This window comes from Rhinatrema bivittatum, chromosome 2 (assembly GCF_901001135.1).
Source record: "Rhinatrema bivittatum chromosome 2, aRhiBiv1.1, whole genome shotgun sequence".
NCBI lineage: Eukaryota > Metazoa > Chordata > Amphibia > Gymnophiona > Rhinatrematidae > Rhinatrema > Rhinatrema bivittatum.
This window is the reverse complement of record NC_042616.1, coordinates 781,553,523-781,577,698: the sequence shown is the minus strand read 5'-3', so window position 1 is coordinate 781,577,698 and position 24,176 is coordinate 781,553,523. Positions and strand designations below refer to the sequence as shown.

Here is a 24,176-nt window from a genome sequence, read left to right as displayed (position 1 = left end):
ATGACCAGATTTAAATGAAAACTTTAGCACTGAAAATTCATGTTAGCTGGCCTATGGGAGCGTGTGCCAGTAACTGGTTAAAAAGGAAAATAGGAAGCAAAGATTAGGACTAATTGGTCATTTTTCCCAGTGGAGAGAGGTGAATAGCGGAGTACCCCAGGTCCTGGGACCAGTGCTGTATAACTCTAAAATAAATGATCTGGAAAAGGAAGCTACGAGTGAGAGAGTCAAATTTGCAGATGATATAAAATCATTCAGAGTTGTTAAACTGGGAGTGTACTGTGAGAAACTGCAGAAGGACCTTGCCAGTCTGGACAACTGGGCATCTAAGTGGAAGATGAAATTTATTATGGATGAATGAAGAGTGATGCGCACATAGGAAAAAACTCCTAATGTACTCCATGCTGGATTCCATCTTAGGAGTCACCGCCCAGGAAAAGGATCTTGGAGTCACTGTTGATAATCCATTGAGATCCTTGACTCAGTGTGTGATCAGAAAAGAATAGAGAATAAAACTGAGAATACTGTAATGTCTTTATTGATCCACGGTGTGGCCGTACCGTGAATATCCTGTGCAGTTCTGGTCACCCCCATCTCAAAAAAGTTATGGTGCTGCTCAAAATGGCACAGAGATTGTAAGGCTCCCTGTTGACCAAAGGCCAAACAAGCTAGAGCAAGTCGTCTTAGAGAAGAAATGGCTGAGAAGGGGGATATGAAAGAAGTTTATAAGCTCATTAGTGGGGTGGAACAGGTCCTAAGAATATAAGAAATGCCATGCTGGGTCCTGCCCCTTCCCTAGCAGCCATCCCTCCTGTTTGTTCCCCTTCCTCTGCATCTGCCACCCTGCCTTTCTCAGATAACCTGAGCAGCAGGGACCTGTCCAGCAGTTGCTGAGCACTGTGACCAGTCTCTCCCAGGACCACAAGCATTTTCAAAACTCACAGCCTGCCCACTTCTGACTGCTGATTACATGCATCGTGAAATCAGTTTGGCTTTCCAGTTTAGCGTTTCAGAAATCGGGACCAAAGCTTGAGCTGGAACTAAACACATTTTATTAATGTGCAGCTTACAGTCAGGGTAGTTGCTCTCATGTTTTCTAAGTCTTCTTGTGTATGAAGCCCAGAATATTTGACCCCTGGCATTTGACATTTGGTGGTGCTATCCCCAAAACTTTGCATGAAGCATAAGCAAAACTGAGCTAGTCAGAAAAACGAACAAATCCTACTCAGGACTACTAGGATATGACCCTCAAATACATTTCAATCAGCAGCCAGGAAGTGCTGACTCGGGAGTTTTGTAAATGCTTGTTATGCCAGCACAGGCCATACACAGTGGTGAGCAACCACGGAACAGGCTCCTGCCAAGCCTTGAATGGTGGCAGCACCGCAGTCTTTGCGGCCAGGTGTGCAATGTGTGCAGCCACTGGAGCTCTCTAACCTACCCCCATTCCATTTCTTTCTCGCCTATCCTTCCAATCCACTCCATTTCCTCCTTCTATTCCTCTAGCTCCACATCACTCCTCATCACAGGTCTTTCCCCTTGCCTCTACCAACTCTCCATTTTTCTTTTCTTCAACGTCTGCCCTTAGTCCCTTCCCTCCTTATGTAGCATTTGCTGAAATTATAATAGTGATGCTGATGATAAACTGTTAAGTTAGTGGAAATCATGGCAATTTAATTCTTCTGTTCTTGTAGAATAGATGTTAGAACCATGTATTTGCTCATCGGAATAAGAGAATCAAAGTAGGCATCCAGTATTGAGGGACCAAAATAAACATATCTAGCAGGCTAGACAGGTTGCTAGAGGTGCAAACTGATTTTTTATGTGTTTGGTGCATAATTTTCACAGAAAATGTTATTTGTTAAAAGAATAACTAAAATATTTTATTAGTCAATGGTTTGGAAAGGATGGTGCATTTTTTCTTTCATCATTTTCTTTCTATGTTTTACAGGTGGTATTAAGTGCCCCATTTGCAATTTTGTTTATGGCACGAAATGGGAATTCAACAGACATCTTAAGAACAAGCATGGGCTGAAAGTGGTAGACCATGATGGGCAGGTAACAGACATAACCCTTATTAAACATCTCTAATAAGTCAGGGCAGAATAGATGAATTGCATTCTTCCATCTAGTTTGGCGGATTATGTGTTTTGTTTTTTTTAATATATTTTTTTACTTCCACTGTAACTTGTATGATAGTTTATAAACTGAATGGTGATCAGTCAATCAAATAAGTCAATTTATGCCAACCCGTTTCTGGCACCCTTGCTAAAGACATCTCAAGTTATATCAAAATCTAGACCATTGAGTTCTTATACTGTGTGTAACACCACTAATATTTTAAAAGATTTGAAAGATATTTAATGAGGCAAACTTTATTATACATTAGCAAAGAATATCAAAACTATTCAAAAGATAAAATTGGCACAATAGCAAATATGCATAAATTTATCACCTGTCCGTCAATCATTCCTCATTCACACCACTTCTAAACTCTGTATAGTGTTATGCATATATAGTGTATATAGATATCTACATAAAACATTGTCAAAATATGTACAGTGCTAGTAATGAAACAAATCACTTGCAATACAGCTGGACTTAGTGAATTGTAAATGAGTCGCATGGTGTCAAGGGAAGTATATACAAATCACCACTGGATACAAACAGCTAAGAGCCCCAGTGTGAAACTACATCACAGCATTTGGACTGCAAGAAGGCATTGAAGTCTGCTCCAGGTACAGCTCCAGCAAAAAGATAAGTAAAGGTTTCCAAGACGCTAACAAGACATTGAAAATCCACAGAGGATTATGCTGCATTTAGCAAGCTGTTAATTAACAATTGAAGTCTTGAGACACTGAATTAGCAAAATCGACCAATAAAGTAGAATCAACAACAAGAGATTAAATACAGTCCATGGTATCATCGCAAGAATAGTTATGAACCATATTTTCCCCTGAAGAAGCCTTTTCCATGGCGAAACAGAGGCCTTTGTAGGGACAAAAAGAACCCAGGATAAAGCAGAGGAATAACAAAAACTACACACAATACAGAATCATCATTGAGACAACACTCCTATGAAACAATTAGAGTATCCTTTCTTGGGGACTGTGGTTCAGCTATATCCCCTTTCTTTTTTTTTTTTTAACTCTGCTTATTGAGTTTTGTTCACATAATCCCAGTGATGGGACCATAACCATACATCAACATAAGAACATAAGAACATAAGAAAATGCCATACTGGGTCAGACCAAGGGTCCATCAAGCCCAGCATCCTGTTTCCAACAGTGGCCAATCCAGGCCATAAGAACCTGGCAAGTACCCAAAAACTAAGTCTATTCCATGTAACCATTGCTAATGGCAGTGGCTATTCTCTAAGTGAACTTAATAGCAGGTAATGGACTTCTCCTCCAAGAACTTATCCAATCCTTTTTTAAACACAGCTATACTAACTGCACGAACCACATTCTCTGGCAACAAATTCCAGAGTTTAATTGTGCGTTGAGTAAAAAAGAACTTTCTCCGATTAGTTTTAAATGTGCCCCATGCTAACTTCATGGAGTGTCCCCTAGTCCTTCTACTATCCGAAAGAGTAAATAACTGATTCACATCTACCCGTTCTAGACCTCTCATGATTTTAAACACCTCTATCATATCCCCCCTCAGTCGTCTCTTCTCCAAGCTGAAAAGTCCTAACCTCTTTAGTCTTTCCTCATAGGGGAGTTGTTCCATTCCCCTTATCATTTTGGTAGCCCTTCTCTGTACCTTCTCCATCGCAATTATATCTTTTTTGAGATGCGGCGACCAGAATTGTACACAGTATTCAAGGTGCGGTCTCACCATGGAGCGATACAGAGGCATTATGACATTTTCCGTTTTATTCATCATTCCTTTTCTAATGATTCCCAACATTCTGTTTGCTTTTTTGACTGCCGCAGCACACTGAACTGACGATTTCAATGTGTTATCCACTATGACACCTAGATCTCTTTCTTGGGTTGTAGCACCTAATATGGAACCCAACATCGTGTAATTATAGCATGGGTTATTTTTCCCTATATGCATCACCTTGCACTTATCCACATTAAATTTCATCTGCCATTTGGATGCCCAATTTTCCAGTCTCACAAGGTCTTCCTGCAATTTATCACAATCTGCTTGTGATTTAACTACTCTGCACAATTTTGTGTCATCTGCAAATTTGATTATCTCACTCGTCGTATTTCTTTCCAGATCATTTATAAATATATTGAACAGTAAGGGTCCCAATACAGATCCCTGAGGCACTCCACTGTCCACTCCCTTCCACTGAGAAAATTGCCCATTTAATCCTACTCTCTGTTTCCTGTCTTTTAGCCAGTTTGCAATCCACGAAAGGACATCGCCACCTATCCCATGACTTTTTACTTTTCCTAGAAGCCTCTCATGAGGAACTTTGTCAAACGCCTTCTGAAAATCCAAGTATACTATATCTACCGGTTCACCTTTATCCACATGTTTATTAACTTCTTCAAAAAAGTGAAGCAGATTTGTGAGGCAAGACTTGCCCTGGGTAAAGCCATGCTGACTTTGTTCCATTAAACCATGTCTTTCTATATGTTCTGTGATTTTGATGTTTAGAACACTTTCCACTATTTTTCCTGGCACTGAAGTCAGGCTAACCGGTCTGTAGTTTCCCGGATCGCCCCTGGAGCCCTTTTTAAATATTGGGGTTACATTTGCTTTCCTCCAGTCTTCAGGTACAATGGATGATTTTAATGATAAGTTACAAATTTTTACTAATAGGTCAGAAATTTCATTTTTTAGTTCCTTCAGAACTCTGGGGTGTATACCATCCGGTCCAGGTGATTTACTACTCTTCAGTTTGTCAATCAGGCCTACCACATCTTCTAGGTTCACCGTGATTTGATTCAGTCCATCTGAATCATTACCCATGAAAACCTTCTCCATTACGGGTACCTCCCCAACATCCTCTTCAGTAAACACCGAAGCAAAGAAATCATTTAATCTTTCCGCGATGGCCTTATCTTCTCTAAGTGCCCCTTTAACCCCTCGATCATCTAACGGTCCAACTGACTCCCTCACAGGCTTTCTGCTTCGGATATATTTAAAAAAGTTTTTACTGTGAGTTTTTGCCTCTACAGCCAACTTCTTTTCAAATTCTCTCTTAGCCTGTCTTATCAATGTCTTACATTTAACTTGCCAATGTTTATGCTTTATCCTATTTTCTTCTGTTGGATCCTTCTTCCAATTTTGAATGAAGATCTTTTGGCTAAAATAGCTTCTTTCACCTCCCCTTTTAACCATGCCGGTAATCATTTTGCCTTCTTTCCACCTTTCTTAATGTGTGGAATACATCTGGACTGTGCTTCTAGAATGGTATTTTTTAACAATGACCACGCCTCTTGGACATTTTTTACTTTTGTAGCTGCTCCTTTCAGTTTTTTTCTAACAATTTTTCTCATTTTATCAAAGTTTCCCTTTTGAAAGTTTAGCACGAGAGCCTTGGATTTGCACACTGTTCCTTTTCCAGTCATTAAATCAAATTTGATCATATTATGATCACTATTGCCAAGCGGCCCCACCACCGTTACCTCTCTCACCAAGTCCTGTGCTCCACTGAGAATTAGATCTAAAATTGCTCCCTCTCTCGTCGGTTCCTGAACCAATTGCTCCATAAAGCTATCATTTATTCCATCCAGGAACGTTATCTCTCTAGCGTGACCCGATGATACATTTACCCAGTCTATATTGGGGTAATTGAAGTCTCCCATTATTACTGCACTACCAATTTGGTTAGCTTCCCTAATTTCTCTTAACATTTCACTGTCCATCTCACCATCTTGACCAGGTGGACGGTAGTATACCCCTATCACTGTAGTCTTCCCTGATACACAAGGGATTTCTACCCATAAAGATTCAATTTTGTATTTAGTCTCATGCAGGATGTTTATCCTGTTGGACTCTATGCCATCCCGGACATAAAGAGCCACACCTCCTCCCGACTGCTCCTCTCTGTCATTGCGATATAATTTGTACCCCGGTATAGCACTGTCCCATTGGTTATCCTCTTTCCACCATGTCTCTGAGATGCCAATTAAGTCTATGTCATCATTTACTGCTATACATTCTAATTCTCCCATCTTACTTCTTAGACTTCTGGCATTAGCATACAAACATTTCAAAGTTTGTTTTTTGATTGTATTTTTATTCTGCTTTTTAATTGATAGGGATAAGTTAGAATTTTTTAGCTCAGGTGAGTTTTTAGTTACAGGCACTTGGACTACTTTTCTAATTATTGGAACCTCACTGTCGGGATGCCCTAATTCTAATGCATCATTAGTATCCTTTAAAGATACATCTCTCCGAACCATGCGCTGCTGAGCGACTGTCGGCTTTCCCCTTTGTTCTAGTTTAAAAGCTGCTCTATCTCCTTTTTAAAGGTTAGCGCCAGCAGTCTGGTTCCACCCTGGTTAAGGTGGAGCCCATCCCTTCGGAAGAGACTCCCCCTTCCCCAAAAGGTTCCCCAGTTCCTAACAAAACTGAATCCCTCTTCCTTGCACCATCGTCTCATCCACGCATTGAGACTCCGGAGCTCTGCCTGCCTCTGGTGACCTGCGCGTGGAACAGGGAGCATTTCAGAGAATGCTACCCTGGAGGTTCTGGATTTAATCTTTCTACCTAAGAGCCTAAATTTGGCTTCCAGAACCTCCCTCCCACATTTTCCTATGTCGTTGGTGCCCACGTGTACCAAGACAGCCGGCTCCTCCCCAGCACTGTCTAAAATCCTATCTAGGTGACGCGTGAGGTCCGCCACCTTCGCACCAGGTAGGCATGTTACCAGGCGATCCTCACGCCCACCCGCCACCCAGCTATTTACATTCCTAATAATCGAATCACCAACTATGACGGCCGACCTAACCCTTCCCTCCTGGGCAGTAGGCCTTGGGGAGATATCCTCAGTGCGAAAGGACAATGCATCACCTAGAGAGCAGGTCCTTGCTACAGGATCCTTTCCTGCTACATCTGGTTGGTGCTCTCCCATTATGAGACCTTCTTCCTCCAAGGCAGCACCAGGGCTGCCAGTCTGAAGTTGGGACTGGACTACTATGTCCCTGAAGGTCTCATCTATATACCTCTCTGTCTCCCTCAGCTCCTCCAGGTCTGCCACTCTAGCCTCCAGAGATCGGACTCGTTCTCTGAGAGCCAGGAGCTCTTTGCATCGCATGCACATGTACAACTTCTCACCGGTGGGTAAAAAATCATACATGTGACACTCGATGCAAAAGACTGGGAAGCCCCCCTCTTGCTGCTGGACTGCTGCCTTCATCTCAATTTTGATCAGTTCCTAGTTAAGTTTTAGGTTGCTATGGGAGTAGGAATGTGTCTAAGTTCCTCTAAATGTATTAGTGAATTCACTATATGTCTGGTAGTGGCCTACTGGGGTCTGATCGAATTCTCAATAAAGTTTTTGTTGATGGGGTTTTTTTTTTTTTTTTGGGTTTTTTTTTTTGTGCAAGTGGCACCTGCCTATAAATTAAGGAATGAGCTTGGGGTGGGTACAAAGTACAAGGTAGGTTACCATACTACATCGAACAGGTAAGTAAAGTTTACAGTCCAAACTAAGTACTGCAACTGAGCGTAATAAACCAGCCAGCTCAGCTCGTCTTGCAATAATCAAACAACGAGGCAATTCCCACAACAGGAGCCTAATGCTGGATAGGGTGCACATCGACCCATCAAAGCCAAGGGTAACTAAGCCCCATCTCCCTCCCCTCCCCCCTCCTACCCCCATCCCTACCATCCCCAATCCCCCCCTCCCTTCCCACTTGAGTGTATCCTTTGCATGAACTGTACAAGAACAGGAAAAATCAGTGATGGCCAATGCAGTGTATCACAAAGAGCCCGCTACCTTATCCTGTGGTGGGTTGTAAGTACCTAAGAAAAGGTGCCCAAAGAAGTGCAAGATCTGAGGTATGCAAGGAGGATTGGTGATTACAGATATACATTTCATGAGTAAAAAGTCGGAGAAACAGTGTAAACCACATATCCCACGTTGGGGCATCAACATCCAGCCATTTTGTAAGGATCACTTTCTTGCCTATGAGAGCCGCCTTAAGCATAAAAGCTTTCAATAGTGCTCTTCGGGGACCTGCCATAATGTCCCTGGACACAACCCCAAACAGCCAAAATGCAGGTGTCTGTGGTAGCTGACATTGCCAAAGACGAGCACAAAAGGAGCTGATCTCCCGCCACAAAGACTGGATATTCGGGCAAGTCCAAAAAACATGGGTAAAAGTACCTGGAGACTTTCCACACTTTCTGCAAATAGGAGAATCACAAAGATTAGCCTTATAGGCTTGATTGGGAGGAATATATCCCCGCCATAAGAATTTGTATTGGGTCTCCCTCATATCCTCATTAATGGAGATCTCGGGAATAGTCGCAAAACATTTCAAAAAATCTTCATAAGTAAGGTCCAGCTCACTCCAATTGGACCATCTCTGGTATAGGGATTGCAAGTGACCTATCTCTCTCGGTTGAGCCAATTCTTTATAAAAACCCGAGATTTTGGGGGGCTTATTAGCCGCTGTGCAGAGAAGGTGTCTGAGGGCAGTGTGGCGTGAGAAATCATTCCAATGTTCAGCACAGGATTGCATAAAGTGGCGAATTTGTAAGAAGGCATAGAAATCAGTGTGTGGGATATTAAATTGGTGTTGGAGATCCCCAAAGCTATATAAATTCCCAGTGGACGGATCGAACAATTGAGAGAGAAAGATGAGTCCCTCCGCTTTCCATCGTTTAAAGGGAGTTTCCCCCTCCCCCGGTATAAAATAACCGTTATTTTGTATGTGTAAAAAAGGCGTGATACCAGGTGGTTGACGGTACATGTGGCAAAGGCAGGCCCAGGCCGCTCGGCACGTGGTCACTAGCAGGTGAGATCTGAGATGTGCCGGAACCTCCGTGAGCCCTGCGTGAAGCAAAAAATTGAGCGAGGGGACTTCATACCAGGTCTGTAAAACGGAGTGGGGCAGAAAGTGAGAAGACCCGAATATCCAATCCCTGACATAATGTAAATTGCAGGCTAAATTATACATTTTGAGGTTGGGCACCCCAACCCCCCCCCCCCCCGATCAGGGGGGAGGCACAGCATCCCCAAAGGAATGCGAGCTCTCTTGCCCCCCCACAAGAAATTCTGGAGGGCCCGGGTCACTACAGTCAGATCAGCTGTGGAAAGCCACAGCGGCAACATTTGAAGGAGGTAAAGCCATTTAGGCTCTATCATCATTTGGTAAAGACTGATCCGGCCCTTGAACGACAAGGGTAAGTTCCTCCACATTTTCAGAGTATCAACCGGGTAAGTCAGCTTTGGGTGGACATTCAGTTGGTAGATAGTATCCAATTGGTTAGGTATAATAATCCCCAAGTATTTAAGGGTATCAGACGCCCATTTTAGCGGGAACTCCCCCTCCCAAGTTTCCCTCAAGTTGCGCCCCACATCCAGGGCCTCCGACTTGTCCCTATTAATCTTGAGGCCAGCAAATACCCCAAAAAGTTCCTGTACTTGTAGTAAGTAAAATAGAGAACGTTGTGGGCGAGTCAGGAAAACCAGGACATCATCGGCGAAGGCCGCGACTTTGAAAGACTGACCACGTTTGCTGAAACCCCAAATGTCAGGGTGCGTCAGTATCTTACGTAATAATGGGTCAATTGTAAGAATATAAAGAAGAGGAGACAGTGGGCAGCCTTGCCGTACTCCCCTCTGGATAGCCACTGGGTCTGATAACAAACCATTAGTCATAATGCGGGAGTGAGGATGATGATATAATAACCCTAAATAGGACACAAAATTCCCCGATATACCATATCGCTCCAAGACTGAAAACATGTATGACCAGGCTACCCTGTCAAACGCCTTTTCACTGTCAAAGCCAATAGCCAACGCAGGCACTGTATGTTGCTGACACATCGTCATAGCCGATAATAGTCGCACAATATGACCAGTAGCCGAGCGACCCTTGACAAAACCCACCTGCTGCTCCGTAATAAGTAGGGGCAACAGCAACGCCAATCTGTCTGCCAAGACCTTCGCCAGGATCTTTAGGTCGCAGTTGAGCAGTGATATGGGCCTGTATGACTCCGGTTTATGAGGATCTTTCCCCGGCTTTGGCAAAACTATGATATGAGCAGAATTAAAGCCTAATGGGAAGCTCTGCTGCAGCAATCCATCCACATAAAAATTCGTCAATGGGACTGTCAAATGGTCTCTCAACATTTTAAAAAAGTTATATGAATACCCATCGGGCCCAGGGGATTTACCCGATGCCATATCGTTTATGACTCTGAGAACTTCGTATGTCTGAATGGGGCGGTTGAGAATCTCCCGTTGCTGAGATGACAAGCACGGGGTGTGTAGATTGGAAAAGAAAGACTGTTCCTCCCCCCCCCCGGGGGTGGGGTCCTCCGCATATAAAGTGGTATAAAAAGAATGGAAAACTTTCCCAATAGCCCTAAGGTCCGTGACCTTTTGCCCCTGAGTATTAAGCATGGCCTGTATCGCCGTCCGAGCCCTAGTCCTCCTCACTAGGTTGGCCATAGGTCTTCCCACCTTATTGCCATATCTGAAGAAATTGTGGTGGGCTACTTGAAGTGCATTGCAAGCTCTCATGTGTAGGACAGTGTTGAGCTGATGAAGGATGTGGAAGTAAGCCTGTCGGTGGGGTTCCGAGGGAGAAGATAGAAAGGTCTGTCTAGCCTGCTTAGTCCTAACATCTAAATGAAGAATATCTTTCGTCATGCGCTTGTTCCTGGCACTCATATAGCTGATTATTTCGCCTCGCAACACGGCTTTCCCCGTTTCCCAAAACAACTGAGGTTGAGTCACATGCTGGGCATTGTCCCTCGCATATTCCGTCCATTTGGTTATCAGAAACTGTCTGAACTCCCTGTCCCCCTTCATTGTATTAGGAAATCGCCACCATCGGTCTCCTCCAGATTGTTGACCAATGTTGAGAACTACCGATACCGGGGAGTGATCTGAAATGACCGGATTTTCAATGTCTGCCCTGTCCACCCTCCCAAGAGCGTCCTGAGCCAGTAAAATATAATCTATGCGAGAGAACGTCTGGTGTGGGTTCGAGTAAAAGGTATATTCCCGGTTCGTAGGGTGGAGGACTTGCCAGACATCCAACAGTCCAGTCACATCACAAAATTTTTTCACCCCTTCACCCCGAGCCCCCAAGCGAGACCCGCGCTGTGTCGACCTGTCAAGTGTATTGTCCCACACACAATTGAAATCCCCTGCAATACACAGAAGACCCTCCTGGTGAGAGAGGAGCACATCCGCGAACAAGCGTAAGTATTTCTGTGGATTGTCAGTGGGTACATACACATTACCAATAGTGATCTTCTGCCCCCTCCACTTTCCTATGACTAACACATAGTGTACGTTGGAATCAGCAATGGAGCGCTCCACTTCCAAATCCGCAGATTTACTAATCAGTATAGCCACCCCAGCTTTACGGTGTGTAGACGCCGCATAGAAGCATTCTCTCACCCAGTCTCTTTTCAACTTTTGACTCTCAAGGGAAGTGAGATGTGTTTCCTGTATACAAGCGATTTCCCCATGCAATCGCTTTAAATGAGCTAATATTTTCTTGCGTTTAATGGGAGACCCCATACCGTGTACATTCCATGAAATTATTTTCGGCATGAGCCCAGCCAAGCATGAAGTGATCTTAACATTCCTTTCTGCAATATCTCCTGGTGGAGAGGGTCCCAGCCGCCCCCTAGCACCAGTAAGGTCTCACGAACTGTCATCCTCCTGCCCGTCTCACCCACCCACAGGTAAGCCCATACACATTGCATCAGTCCATCCGTAGATCCCCGCTCCCACTTACACCCGCCATACTCATACACCCAATCAATCCCCCAACCCCCCCTCCCCCCCCCTACCCCAATGATACAAGATTAGCATATTGCCAACCGGGCACAAAAAAGAAATGCACCCGATCTGGGAGGTCCGCTTAGGATGTCTGGGTGCCACGGACAACAAGAACTGAGTCCAAATCCCCAACAGGAGACCTAGCAAAACAACAGTCTAACTTTGAGTCTAACATAGTCTTTTGGTGTATAACATGTCGGATACTGGCACACGCGCTCACTCATCACCATCCCAGGTATACCAGATCGTGAAAAAACGCTGTAGCCCTCTCCGGTAGGGCCAGCGGCTTATAGTGTGAGAGGCATGTGGCAACGGGATCCCACCGAATCCAACGAGACCAGGGCCCGCACATTGTTAAAGTAATACCTGAGTAGACCAAAGTGAGAAATAGTAATCCATCATGGGCTTGGCCCCTGCCTGTTTTCCAGAGAGCTCACGAACTTCTTCGCCTCCTCAGGGGTCTTAAAGAGGTGGGTTTTTCCTTCCCACCCAACCTTCAGCGTGGCAGGATAAATGAGGGCGAATTTGATACGCTTCTCAAATAGCTGGGAACACATTGGGGAGAACTTTTTCCGTTGCTGTGAGACTTGCGCCGAATAATCCTGTGTAATCCGTACAATATGGCTTTTATATTTCGCCTCTGGGTTCCGCCTATATGCCATCCAGATTTTTTGTTTTATAGCTGAATTGAGAATTTTGGCGATAGCTATACGAGGGCGCTTATCCGAGTCTCGGCGTACCCCCAGTCTGTGCGCACGTTCTATTTTCATTGTCCCTTGCAAATCTGGGAGGCCTACCGCCGCTGGCAACCATTCCTCCAAAAAGTCCCCCAAGCCGCGCTCGTCCACCGCCTCCGGGAGCCCCAGGAACCTCAGATTATCCCTGCGAAGTCGATTCTCTAAATCATCCATTTTTTGCAAACAGTCCTGGAGAGACTTATCTTGCGCGCCACTTTTCTCTGTTTGGGCCTGTAGCCCCTCCTCCAACCCCACGATCCGGTCTTCCAAGCCGTCGAGCCGCGGCTGCAGAGCCGCCAACGAGGACTTTACCTCCTCCAGCTGGTGAGTAATCCCCGCAAGTTTGACATCTAAGGTGGAATCCAGCATTGCCTTGAGCGTGTCCACGGTAAGTGGCGTCGCTACCGCCAGGCTGATGGCGCCGGGGCTCGGCGCCATTTTGGAATCCGCGGGCTTCAGCTTGTCTTTTTCCTTGTCTTTTTTGCCACCTCGTGCAGCCATGGTTGGTGGGGTTTTGTACATATAATGTACAATCGACATGGGCCGTTTCCCGACACGCGTCTCTTGTGCCGATTCGTCACCTCAGGGGGGTAGAAAAGGTATGAAAAAGTCCGTGGCACCCGGAGCTCAGGGAGAACACGTCCTCCCTAGCAGATCATCCCACGTGACCCCCCTATATCCCCTTTCTAAAGAAGGTGTCATCCATGTGACTCCTTTACAATTCACTAAGTCCAGCTGTATTGCAAGTGATTTATTGTTTCATTACTAGTATTTTGACAATGTTTTATGTAAATATCTATATACACTACATATGCATAACACTATACAGAGTTTAGAAGTGGTGTGAATGAGGAATGATTGATTAGGACAGGTGACAAATTTTATGTATATTTGTTATTGTGCCAGTTTTATCTTTTGAATAGTTTTGATATTCTTTGCCATTATATAATAAAGCTTGCTTCATGAAGTGTCTTTCAAATCTTTTAAAATAGTGGTGTTACCTCTTTTTAAGGTTCTCTGACAGATATGCCATTTAGGTACTCACATTTTTGTTTAAAGCCTGGATCCAATATACTAATTATATATATATATATATATATATATATATATATATATATATATATATATATATATATATATATATATATATGTATGTGTGTGTGTGTGTGTATATGTATGTATATATAGTACAATCTGTATGGTATTTTAGTTATCTAGAAGTAGTCCAAAAATACAGACTCTGTACAACACTACAAAAATGAAACATGATTACATAATAAACTAATTTATCAAACAGTGGTATTTTTTTACAAAAGATTTTTTGTTTAATTTTTCTACATTAACATTCTAATCATATAACATTTATTTTATTTATTTATTTATAAACTTTTATTTACCGACATTCGTAGAACACATACTGGTTTACAATGAACTGAAGAAAGGAAATTACAATGAACGGGGCGGGGGAAGAGGGGCAGGTCAGAAAGGGAAGAGGAGGGAAGGGAGAAAGAACTAAAAATGGAAGTTAGAGGGTAGGCAGAAGGAAAGGACGATCATAAACTGAGTACAACAGGAACTACATACATCTTATGCCTGAAAAGGCTGCAAGCAACAATACCTGTAGTGGCTGCAAACAACAATGCAAAATATAACGGAATATAATCCAAATATAATGGAGTTAAAATGGAGTTAAAAAGGTGGGTTCTAGGGGGAAGGCTACAGGAGGGGTACAGGGGGAGGAGCTACAGGGACGGAGCTACAGCGGGTACAGGAAAGGGTGGGTCATGGTTTCTGGCTATGTTTGGTTCGTATCGGGGTAGGCCTGCTTGAAGAGCCATGTCTTAATTCCTTTTTTAAAATTGTGTAAGGATGGCTCTAGACGGAGGGAAGTGGGGAGGGAATTCCAGAGGTAGGCGCCAGCAATAGAAAAGGCTCTTTCTCTGGTGAGGGAAAGATGCACAGTTTTGAGAGATGGGGTGTGTAGGGTGTCTGCAAGGGCAGTTCTGGTGGGGCGTTCAGTGGAGCGGAAACGTGGCATTTCCTCTAGCCAGGTGTGATTGTATTTGTACAAAGAGTTGTGTAGTATGGTGAGGGTTTTGTATTGAATGCGGTAGGATACAGGCAGCCAGTGCAGATCCTTTAATATGGGGGTGATGTGATCCCTTTTGCGGGTATTGGTTATGACCCTGGCCATGGCGTTTTGCAGGATCTGGAGGGGCTTGATAGTGGAGGTGGGAAGGCCCAGGAGGGAGGGAATTACAGTAGTACAGTTTCGTGAATATGGTGGTCTGAAGTACTGTATGGAAATCTTGAATGTGGAGGAGGAGTTTAATGTTTTCTCAGGATGTGAAGTTTGTGGAAGCCCCCCTTAAGGAGAGATTTGATGTGGGGTTTGAAGTTAAGGTGTTGATCCATGAAGACACCTAAGTCTCTTACGGATTGAAGGAGGGTGTGGGCTGTGGCTGTGTTCTGAACGTGGGGGGGGGGGGGGAAATACGGTCAGGGTGATTGGAGATAATGAGGAGTTCTGTTTTTGAAGCATTAAGAGCTAGGTGGAGGTTCGAGAGTAAGGAGTTTATGGAGGCAAGGCATGATTCCCAGAATTGCATGGATTCATCGAGGGATTTGTTGATGGGGATGAGAATCTGCACGTCATCAGCATATAAGAAGAATTTCAGGCCTAGGTCGGAGAGTAGATGGCAAAGAGGCAGGAGATAAATATTGAAAAGGGTGAATGATAGGGAGGAGCCTTGAGGGACGCCTTGTGTGATAGGGATGTGTACGGAATCATGCTTATCAATTTTTACTAGATACTCTCTATGGTTGAGATAGGAGGAGAACCAGGCTAGGGCTGTGTCTGAGATACCTATCTCTGCTAAGCGGGTAATTAGGATTTTGTGGTTGACAGTATCAAAGGCTGCTGAAATGTCTAGGAGGGCCAGTAGGTTTGAGATTCCACGGTCCATGCCTTTCAGGATGGTGTCTGTCATAGCTATTAATAATGTTTCAGTATTACGGGCTTTATGGAAACCAGATTGTGATGGATGTAAGATATTGTGGTCTTCTAAGAAGTCAGTAAGTTGAGTGTTAACTACCTTTTCAAGGATTTTAGAGAGGGAAGGGCAGGTTGGAAATAGGCCGGAAATGTTCTAGGTCTATGGGGTCAAGGGTGGGTTTTTTGAGGAGTGGCTTGACGACAGCAAGTTTACGTGGGTCTGGGATGATTCAAATTTGATGGAGCAGTTAATCAAATCAGCAATAGGTTTAGCAATGGTGGAGGGGATAGAGAGAAGGGTTTTAGAAGGGATGGTGTCTGAGATATGGGTAGCAGGTTTCATCTTTTTTAGAATGGTCTCAATTTCCATGGTAGTAGTGAGATCGAAGGACCCAAGATTGTTCCTGTTGTAATTGGGGAGCAGGGCGGTAGGAGAGGGTTTGGTGGGGAAGCAGGTTTGGTGGGTAAGCGAAGGAGAATGTTATCGATTTTGTTCTTGAAGTACAATGCTAGTTCTTTGCATTTATCACTGGCGTTTGCCTCGTATGTAGGGGGGGTGGATTTTGTGAGATCTGCAATGTACGTGAATAAGGCATTCGAATTGTATTGATAATCATGAATTTTTGCTGAGTAGAAGTCTCATTTAGCTTGGAGAATGGCTTGTCTGTAAGTGTGTAGCATATTTTTATAAGCTGCTTTAAGTGAGAGGGAAGGTTGTTTACGCCATGAGTGTTCTTTGGATCTCAGGTCCTGCTTAATCTTTTTTTAATTCATTAATTTTTTAATAGTAAAATCATAGGCAAAATAACATTTTGCATACCCAAGCCACATATATCAACGCACAGGCAGTGCAAATATCTACTTAAAGTTCTACTTTCTGGTCAATCGCTGATTGCATGACGAATTATTTTCCCTTATACAATATTCAGCAAATCCTCAGTGGCACAAAATGCGTATAAGAATGCATATGCTCTCAGGTTAGTAAGCCTGGTGACCTCAAAGGCAATCGTATATGCTTCAGCGGCGCAAGATAATGACCTGTGGAGAGACAGCTGGTGGATAGAAAGAGTTATACGCATGGAGAAAAAATAAAAATGATTAGAAAATAAGCTTTAAAAGAAAAAGGAAGGTATAAGGCAGAGAGGAAATTGAAAAAGCCAAGAACTAGCAGAAACCAAGGATAGTCTCAAACTACAGACATAAAGGTTGGAAACTTGTCTACTTTAAGTCTGGTGAAGATTTCTATGCTCGCAGGGCAAGGTCAAAGGTGGAGGGGCAGATGGTATCTGCCGTGATTCCAGCCCTCCAGTCACCGGGGTAAATAAGGTATTTTACTGGAAGGAATGGGAAAGGGGAGAAGGTTGTGGTGGTTCGTGATATCATAGGCTCAATATCTCTTAAAAACTAGCAGCTCCGTTATGGAGAGGGGCTGTGGTCAGGGCTTAAGATGAACATTGCTCCCTTTGCTGCAAAACTAAATAAAACATTCCCCTGTTATACCCACAGGAGACAGCAGTTTTCTCAGGGGTTTCCAAATCAAGGGCAGAAGCACCACATGTAGCTGTGGCCCTGCAGCTGGGGAGATATTAACTGCTGAGCTGCTAGGGCTCAGGGCATGCAAGTAATGGATTGCCTTATGTGGACTCTGCAGACATGGGACTAGCGCTGGACTGGAATCTGTGAGTGCCGGGAGGAGGCCGGGATAGTTCCAGAAAAATAAAATAGAGCCTGGGCTCAGGGAGTGCAGAGGAGGGGAATCTCAAATTGAAAGGTGAGCAGAGCCTGCCAATGAAGGGAAGCCTAACCTGCTGATGAGGGGTGGGTGATCCAAGCTTGCAGAGGAGGGCAGCTGGCTAAGGATGGGTAAGGAGAAACCTTCTGGGGAACGCAAGGATGGGAAGAACTGGGAGGGGAACAGAGAACAGGTTGGTGGGAAATGGGGAGCAGAGCATTCTGAGGGGGTGTAGAGAGTACAGCTGAAAGAGGAAAATGAAGCCCCCTCCCCAAATATAAAATTGAGTATTCCCATGCAGCGAGGTAAGGAAGGGAGAGGGAAGGTAGATTAAGAGAATGAGAGAAAAGGAAGGTTGAGAAAGCATGGTGGTGCCTGGAGAGGGAAGAGACTATGATGTGGATGGGTTGTTGGTGTGGGGAGGGAGGAGGAGGGAGGAGCCTGGTGAGGGTGAGCTGGAATTGGGGGGCGGGGGATGTATTGTGGGACTTTGTGTACTTCCCTGGCTTTTGTTTTGGTCACATGAGTTCTTCCCATGTCCACATTACCAGCTCCTCTCTGGACATTTAAATACAGGCTGGTCAGTCATGTGCATAACCCACTGTATTCTGTTTATTTTATTATTTGTTTTGCTGGGGGCGCTGTAATTTGTGTTCAGTTCAGCACCCTCAATCATTTTCAAAAGTCGACTCCTATGTCTCTCATTAAGTATTACGGCTCAGTAGCAGAAGGAATCTCTGCAGTGTCAGCAAGTTATCAGTTGGCTAGAGTTCATTTGAAATCTGATTGGATGGCAAAGTTGTCAGTCAGGCCTGTTTAGCATAAGTCTGGGGTACTTTCCTGAGTTTTATATCTAGAATTACTTGTTTGGACATCTTCCCGTACTCTGCTGAATCTTGTACAGATCTTAAGTTCTTGTTTGCTTCATGCTGGTAAATCATACTCTGCTATAATATATTTTTTGTGTGATATCTAATGCAGCTAAATTCAGATTCATCTTAATGACCCATTCCCCCATCTCCCTTTCAGTTTCCTGCTAGGAGGTAATATGCAGATCTAAATTCAGCATCAACTTGATTCAAGTCCAGATTTGCTGCCAAAAAGAAAATATTTTTGAACAAGAAAAAAATCATATGCTTAAATGTTCCAAGATCTGAACTACAAAATTAGAACAAGTATTATCTATTTTATACAGTTTAACAGGATTCCAGATCACTTTGGGGGTAAAAATTAAAAAGGATTTATGCACGTAAAAGTATACAACGTAGCAATTTTCAAAAGCCTTTTTAAGCATTTAGAGGGTAAGTTTAAAAAAGTATGCACTTAAAACTGGGTTGTATTCACATAAATGGGCATTGGAAAATTGCTACAATATATCTACTTTTACATGCATAAATCCTTTAAAAAATTTCCCCATAAGTGCACTTATATGCATAAAATCTATTGACAATATAATAGCATTTTTCATAGCAATTTAAGCATGTAAAACCCAGTTTTAAGCATATAAATCCTTTTGAAAATGACTTCCTTTATGTGCAAAAAAGAGATTATAGCACATTAGCAAATAACAATGCCTTATTTGTTTTTGACAAAAAGGAAGACTAATTTTTTGCTAAGCACCAAGCCACATGTTCTATAGCTTTTGAATACTAGATTGTGCTTTATTATAGATTATCCATTCATTATATTCGATATGTTCCATGTAAACCGCCTCCCCGGCGATAGTTACCTCTGTTAAATGTAAACCGGAGTGATATGTATTGTATACAGGAACAAAAATAAATAAATAAATAAATACCCAAATAGTTGTTTTTCCCCCTAAAATACTTACAGAATCTAGAAGCTGAATGACCCATAGAAGAAAACTCCAACATAATAAAATTACACTAGGCTCTGTTCCCACTAAAGTCTTAGCCCTCAATCATTTCTCAACAGTGTTTAAGCTGGACATGTGTATAAAACTGTTTAATTGATAGTTGAAAGCGGTCCACCAAAGGCGAGATTTTATAACCCCAAATATTATAAATGAAAAACACCACTAATAAACTATATCTGCCAACAGATATACCCATACCATGTCATCAGACATCAGCAATCTCATCCAGCACTAGCAAACAAGAATGCGTAGCACATAAAATGGGCCACTCTTAAATTTTTATAACAAACCATAGCCGGCAAAAGATGAAAATGTAAAAGTTTCACAATATCTTGTTCTAACCGCAGCCAGCCAGTAGTAGACAGCTCCTCCTCTTGTTGAAACCATAAATTAGCTTGTCTCAAAATAAATATTCGATGATACATTAAAAAAAAAATAAAAATCTGGGAATCCTTTCCCACCACTTTCCATGCTCTGTTTAATATACCCAAAGAAATGCAAAGAGATTTAATCTTCCAAAGAAACTTGCAGTGGAGTAATGGAATATATGGGCGGCCCACCAGTGTAGATGTGCAGATGCCGAGAATAACGGGCACCCAAGACATCCGTCTGGAGGACTGTGCTACCTGGTTGCCTTTCCCAGGTCGTCGAGTGATACTGGCGGCAGGCAATAGCAGCTCCTCCCTCCCATTCCCCTCAGAGCATAACAGCACCATGGCATGGCAGGGTGGCCATTTTCTTCCTCTCCTCGTGTCCCACCAGATGAAACGGCATGGCTAGCTTGGCACAGCTCGCAGCGCTCTGACATCAGGAAGCTGCGATGCCGGTTCCACATCATTTGATTGGATGCGAGGGAATGTGCTCATGCATTGGGTATGAGTGTGGCCGGAGGGAGATTTGAAGTCCTGCTAGCTCTTCCAGTCTTCCCTTTCCTCAACTCTCCCCTGGTTTGGGCAACAATGGGCCTCACCCAGGACTATCACTGCCTGTGAATCAACAGGACCTTAAGAGAAGACTTTACCATTTGGCAGGCCTTTCTGGTTCATTTCAGTGGTGTTTCAGCATGGCTTTCTCTGCCTATTACCAGCAGCGACTTACAGTTGTCCTTCATGCATGCTATTAAGTGGATCTTGCAAAGTTGGGTCAAAGAGACATTTCACACCATGACATGCACAGGTCCTTCATGCATGACCAACTGCTGAAGTTATGGCACGTGTTAACACATGTTGTTGACAGTTTTGAAACCACTCTATTTCGGGCTGCCTTCTCACTGCCATTTTTTGGGGCACTGTGTGTTGGCGAATTTACGATGCCTTCCCATACAGTTCCACATCAAGGGGACTGCTCCACTCCGATTTAGAAGCTGAAATAGATAAGTTGGTGAGGCTTATCACACAATCCAAGACAGACCAAGATGCACATGTTCAGATCATCATGTTAGCAGTGGTCCCGGGTTTATAGACATATTCAGTTAAAACTCTGATGGAATATTTTGTTATGCGCCCTTGCACTTTTGGTTTGCTATTACTGCATGGCAACATGGCATTATTAAATCAGTACCAGTTCACACCGGGGTGTTTAATTTATAAGTCTCCTATGTAGAACCATGTCAAACATTTTAATGAAATCCAAGTACCTATATCTAGCATTCTCCCTTGAGCCAACACTCTGGTCACCCAGTCAAAGAAATTGATTAGATTTGTCTGACAAGATTTACCTGTGATAAAACCATGCTGCCTCGGATATTGCAATCCATTGGATTCCAAAAACAACATTATCTTCTATTTAGCAGTGATTCTATTAGTTTGCTCACTACAGAGGTCAGACTAACTGACCTGTAGTTCCCATCCTTCTCCTTACTTCCACATTTATAAATATGAACCATATCTGCCCTTCTCCAGGCTTCCAAAACTTCTCCTGACTTTAAAGAAGCATTGGAAAGGTCAACCAGGGAAGCTGCCAGGCATCTCTCAGTTCCATCAATACCCTCATATATCCCATCTGACCCAATCACCTTATCTACTTTGTCTAGTTAGCTCCTCACAAACTCACTGTTCTGAAAATCGATAGAGGTTTACCTCACTATCAGCCTTTTGTGTTCGTTTATATAGTCTTTGCTCTAGGCCCTTCCACAATGAACACTGAATAGAAATATTTGTTAAGCAGTTTGCTTTTTTTCTCATCAACCTCTACATATTCCTCCTCTTCACCTCTCAGTCTTACAATGCCATTTTTGCACTTCTGTCACTAACATATCTTAAAAAAAAAAACCAACCCTTGTCCCTCTGTTTTATCGTAATTGCTATATTTTCTTCTATTTGAATTTTTGTATTCCTGATTACTTTCCCAGCTTGTCTTAGGCAACAGTATCTGGAAAAGCCATCTTCCACATTCTGTGATCTCTTGTAGTTTATGAACGCTAAACTTTTCTCCTTTTCAGATACTACTTTTTCTTTTCCTTTATTTACTTTCCTAACAAAAAGGTTAGTTGCACATATCTCCTTTTAATTTTATTCACCTTCTCCTAGATTTTCCCAATCAACTAATGACTCCATATGGAACATAAGATATGCCATACTGGGTAAGACCAAGGGTCCATCAAGCCCAGTATCCTGTTTCCAACAGTGACCAATTACCTGGCAAGCACCCAAACGTTAGATAGATCACAAGCTACTATTGCATATTAATTACTGTCGTTGCAGTTTATGGATTTATCCTCTAGGAACTTATCCAAGCCTTTTTTAACCCCAGTTACACTAATTGCTGTAACCACATCATCTGGCAATGAATTTCAGAGCTTAACTATGCGCTGAGTGAAAAAGAATTGTCTTTGATTTGTTTTAAATGAGCTACTTGCTAACCATGGCATGCCCCCCCCCCCCCCCCCCCCCCCCCCCGGTCCTTCTGTTATCTGAGAGAGTAAATAACTGATTTAAATTAACTTGTTCAAATCCTTTCATGATTTTGTAGACTTCTATCATATCCCCCCTCAGTTGTCTCTTCTCCAAACTGAACAGCCCTAACTTCTTTAGCCTTTCCTCATAGGGTAGCCGTTCCATGCCCCTTATCATTTTGGTCGCCATTCTCTGCATTTTCTCCAAAGCAGCTATATCCTTTTTGAGATATGGTGACCAGAACTGCACACAGTATTCAAGATGCGGTCTCACCATGGAGCAATACAGAGGCATTATGACATCCTCTGTTTTATTTTCCATTCCCTTCTTAATATTTCCTAACATTCTGTTTGCTTTTTTGATCACCACAGCACACTGGGCTGACCATTTCAATGTATTATCCACTATGATGCCTAGATCACTTTACTGGGTGGTAACTCCTAAGATAGAACCTAACATTGTGTAACTACAGCAAGGGTTATTTTTCCCTATATGTATCACTTTACACTTGTCCATGTTAACTTTCATCTGCTATTTGGAAGCCCAATCTTCCAGTCTCGCAGGATCCTTCTGCAATTTATTTATTTATTTATTTATTTATGGTTTTTATATACCGGAGTTCCTGTATACAATACATATCACTCCTGTTCACAGTTAACAGTAATAACTACTGCCGGGTGGCAATTCATCACAATCTGCTTGAGATTTGACTACTGTGCATTATCATCCGCAAATTTGATCACCTCACTCGTTGTACCCCTTTCCAGATCAGATATAAATATATTAAAAAGCACCGGTGCAAGTACAGATCCCTGAGGCACTCCACTGTTTAACTTTTTCCATTGTGAAAACTGACCATTTAATCCTACTCTCTGTTTCCTATCTTTTTAAGCAACTTGCAATCCACAAAAGGACATCACCTCCTATCCCATGACTTTTTAGTTTTCTTAGAAGCCTCTCATGCGGGACTTTGTCGAGCTCCTTCTGAAAATCCAAATACACCACATTTACCAGCTCACCTTTGTCCAAATGTTTATTCACCCCTTCAAAAAAATGTAGGAGATCTGTGAGGCAAGACTTCCCTTAGATAAATCCATGCTGGCTGTGTCCCTTCAAACCATGTAGGTAGGCCTGATTGACAAACTGAAGAGTAGTAAATCACCTGGACCAGATGGTATACACCCCAGAATTCTGAAGGAACTAAAAAATGAAATTTCAGACCTATTAGTAAAAATTTGTAACCTATCATTAAAATCCTCCATTGTACCTGAAGACTGGAGGATAGCAAATGTAACCCCAATATTTAAAAAGGGCTCCAGGGGCGATCCGGGAAACTACAGACCGGTTAGCCTGACTTCAGTGCCAGGAAAAACAGTGGAAAGTGTTCTGAACATCAAAATCACAGAACATATAGAAAGACATGGTTTAATGGAACAAAGTCAGCATGGCTTTACCCAAGGCATGTCTTGCCTCACAAATCTGCTTCACTTTTTTGAAGGAGTTAATAAACATGTGGATAAAGGTGAACCGGTAGATGTAGTGTACTTGGATTTTCAGAAGGCGTTTGACAAAGTTCCTCATGAGAGGCTTCTAGGAAAAGTAAAAAGTCATGGGATAGGTGGCGATGTTCTTTCGTGGATTGCAAACTCGCTAAAAGACAGGAAAAAGAGAGTAGGATTAAATGGACAATTTTCTCAATGGAAGGGAGTGGACAGTGGAGTGCCTCAGGGATCTGTATTTGGACCCTTACTTTTCAATATATTTATAAATGATCTGGAAAGAAATACGACGAATGAGATAATCAAATTTGCAGATGACACAAAATTGTTCAGAGTAGTTAAATCACAAGCAGATTGTGATAAATTGCAGGAAGGCCTTGTGAGACTGGAAAATTGGGCATCCAAATGGCAGATGAAATTTAATTTGGATAAGTGCAAGATGATGCATATAGGGAAAAATAACTCATGCTATAATTTCACAATGTTAGGTTCCATATTA

The 24,176-nt window shown here is 42.9% G+C and overlaps 1 protein-coding gene across 1 annotated transcript in view; it reads left to right on the top strand.

Moving 5' to 3' along the window:
- The window catches only part of ZFAT (zinc finger and AT-hook domain containing), a 466,784-nt gene that overhangs the window by 317,983 nt on the left and 124,625 nt on the right, over positions 1–24,176 (top strand). The window contains exon 13 of the mRNA XM_029592065.1: positions 1,952–2,058. Coding sequence (XP_029447925.1) covers positions 1,952–2,058 — 107 coding nt within the window. The remainder of the gene's footprint in view (positions 1–1,951; positions 2,059–24,176) is intronic.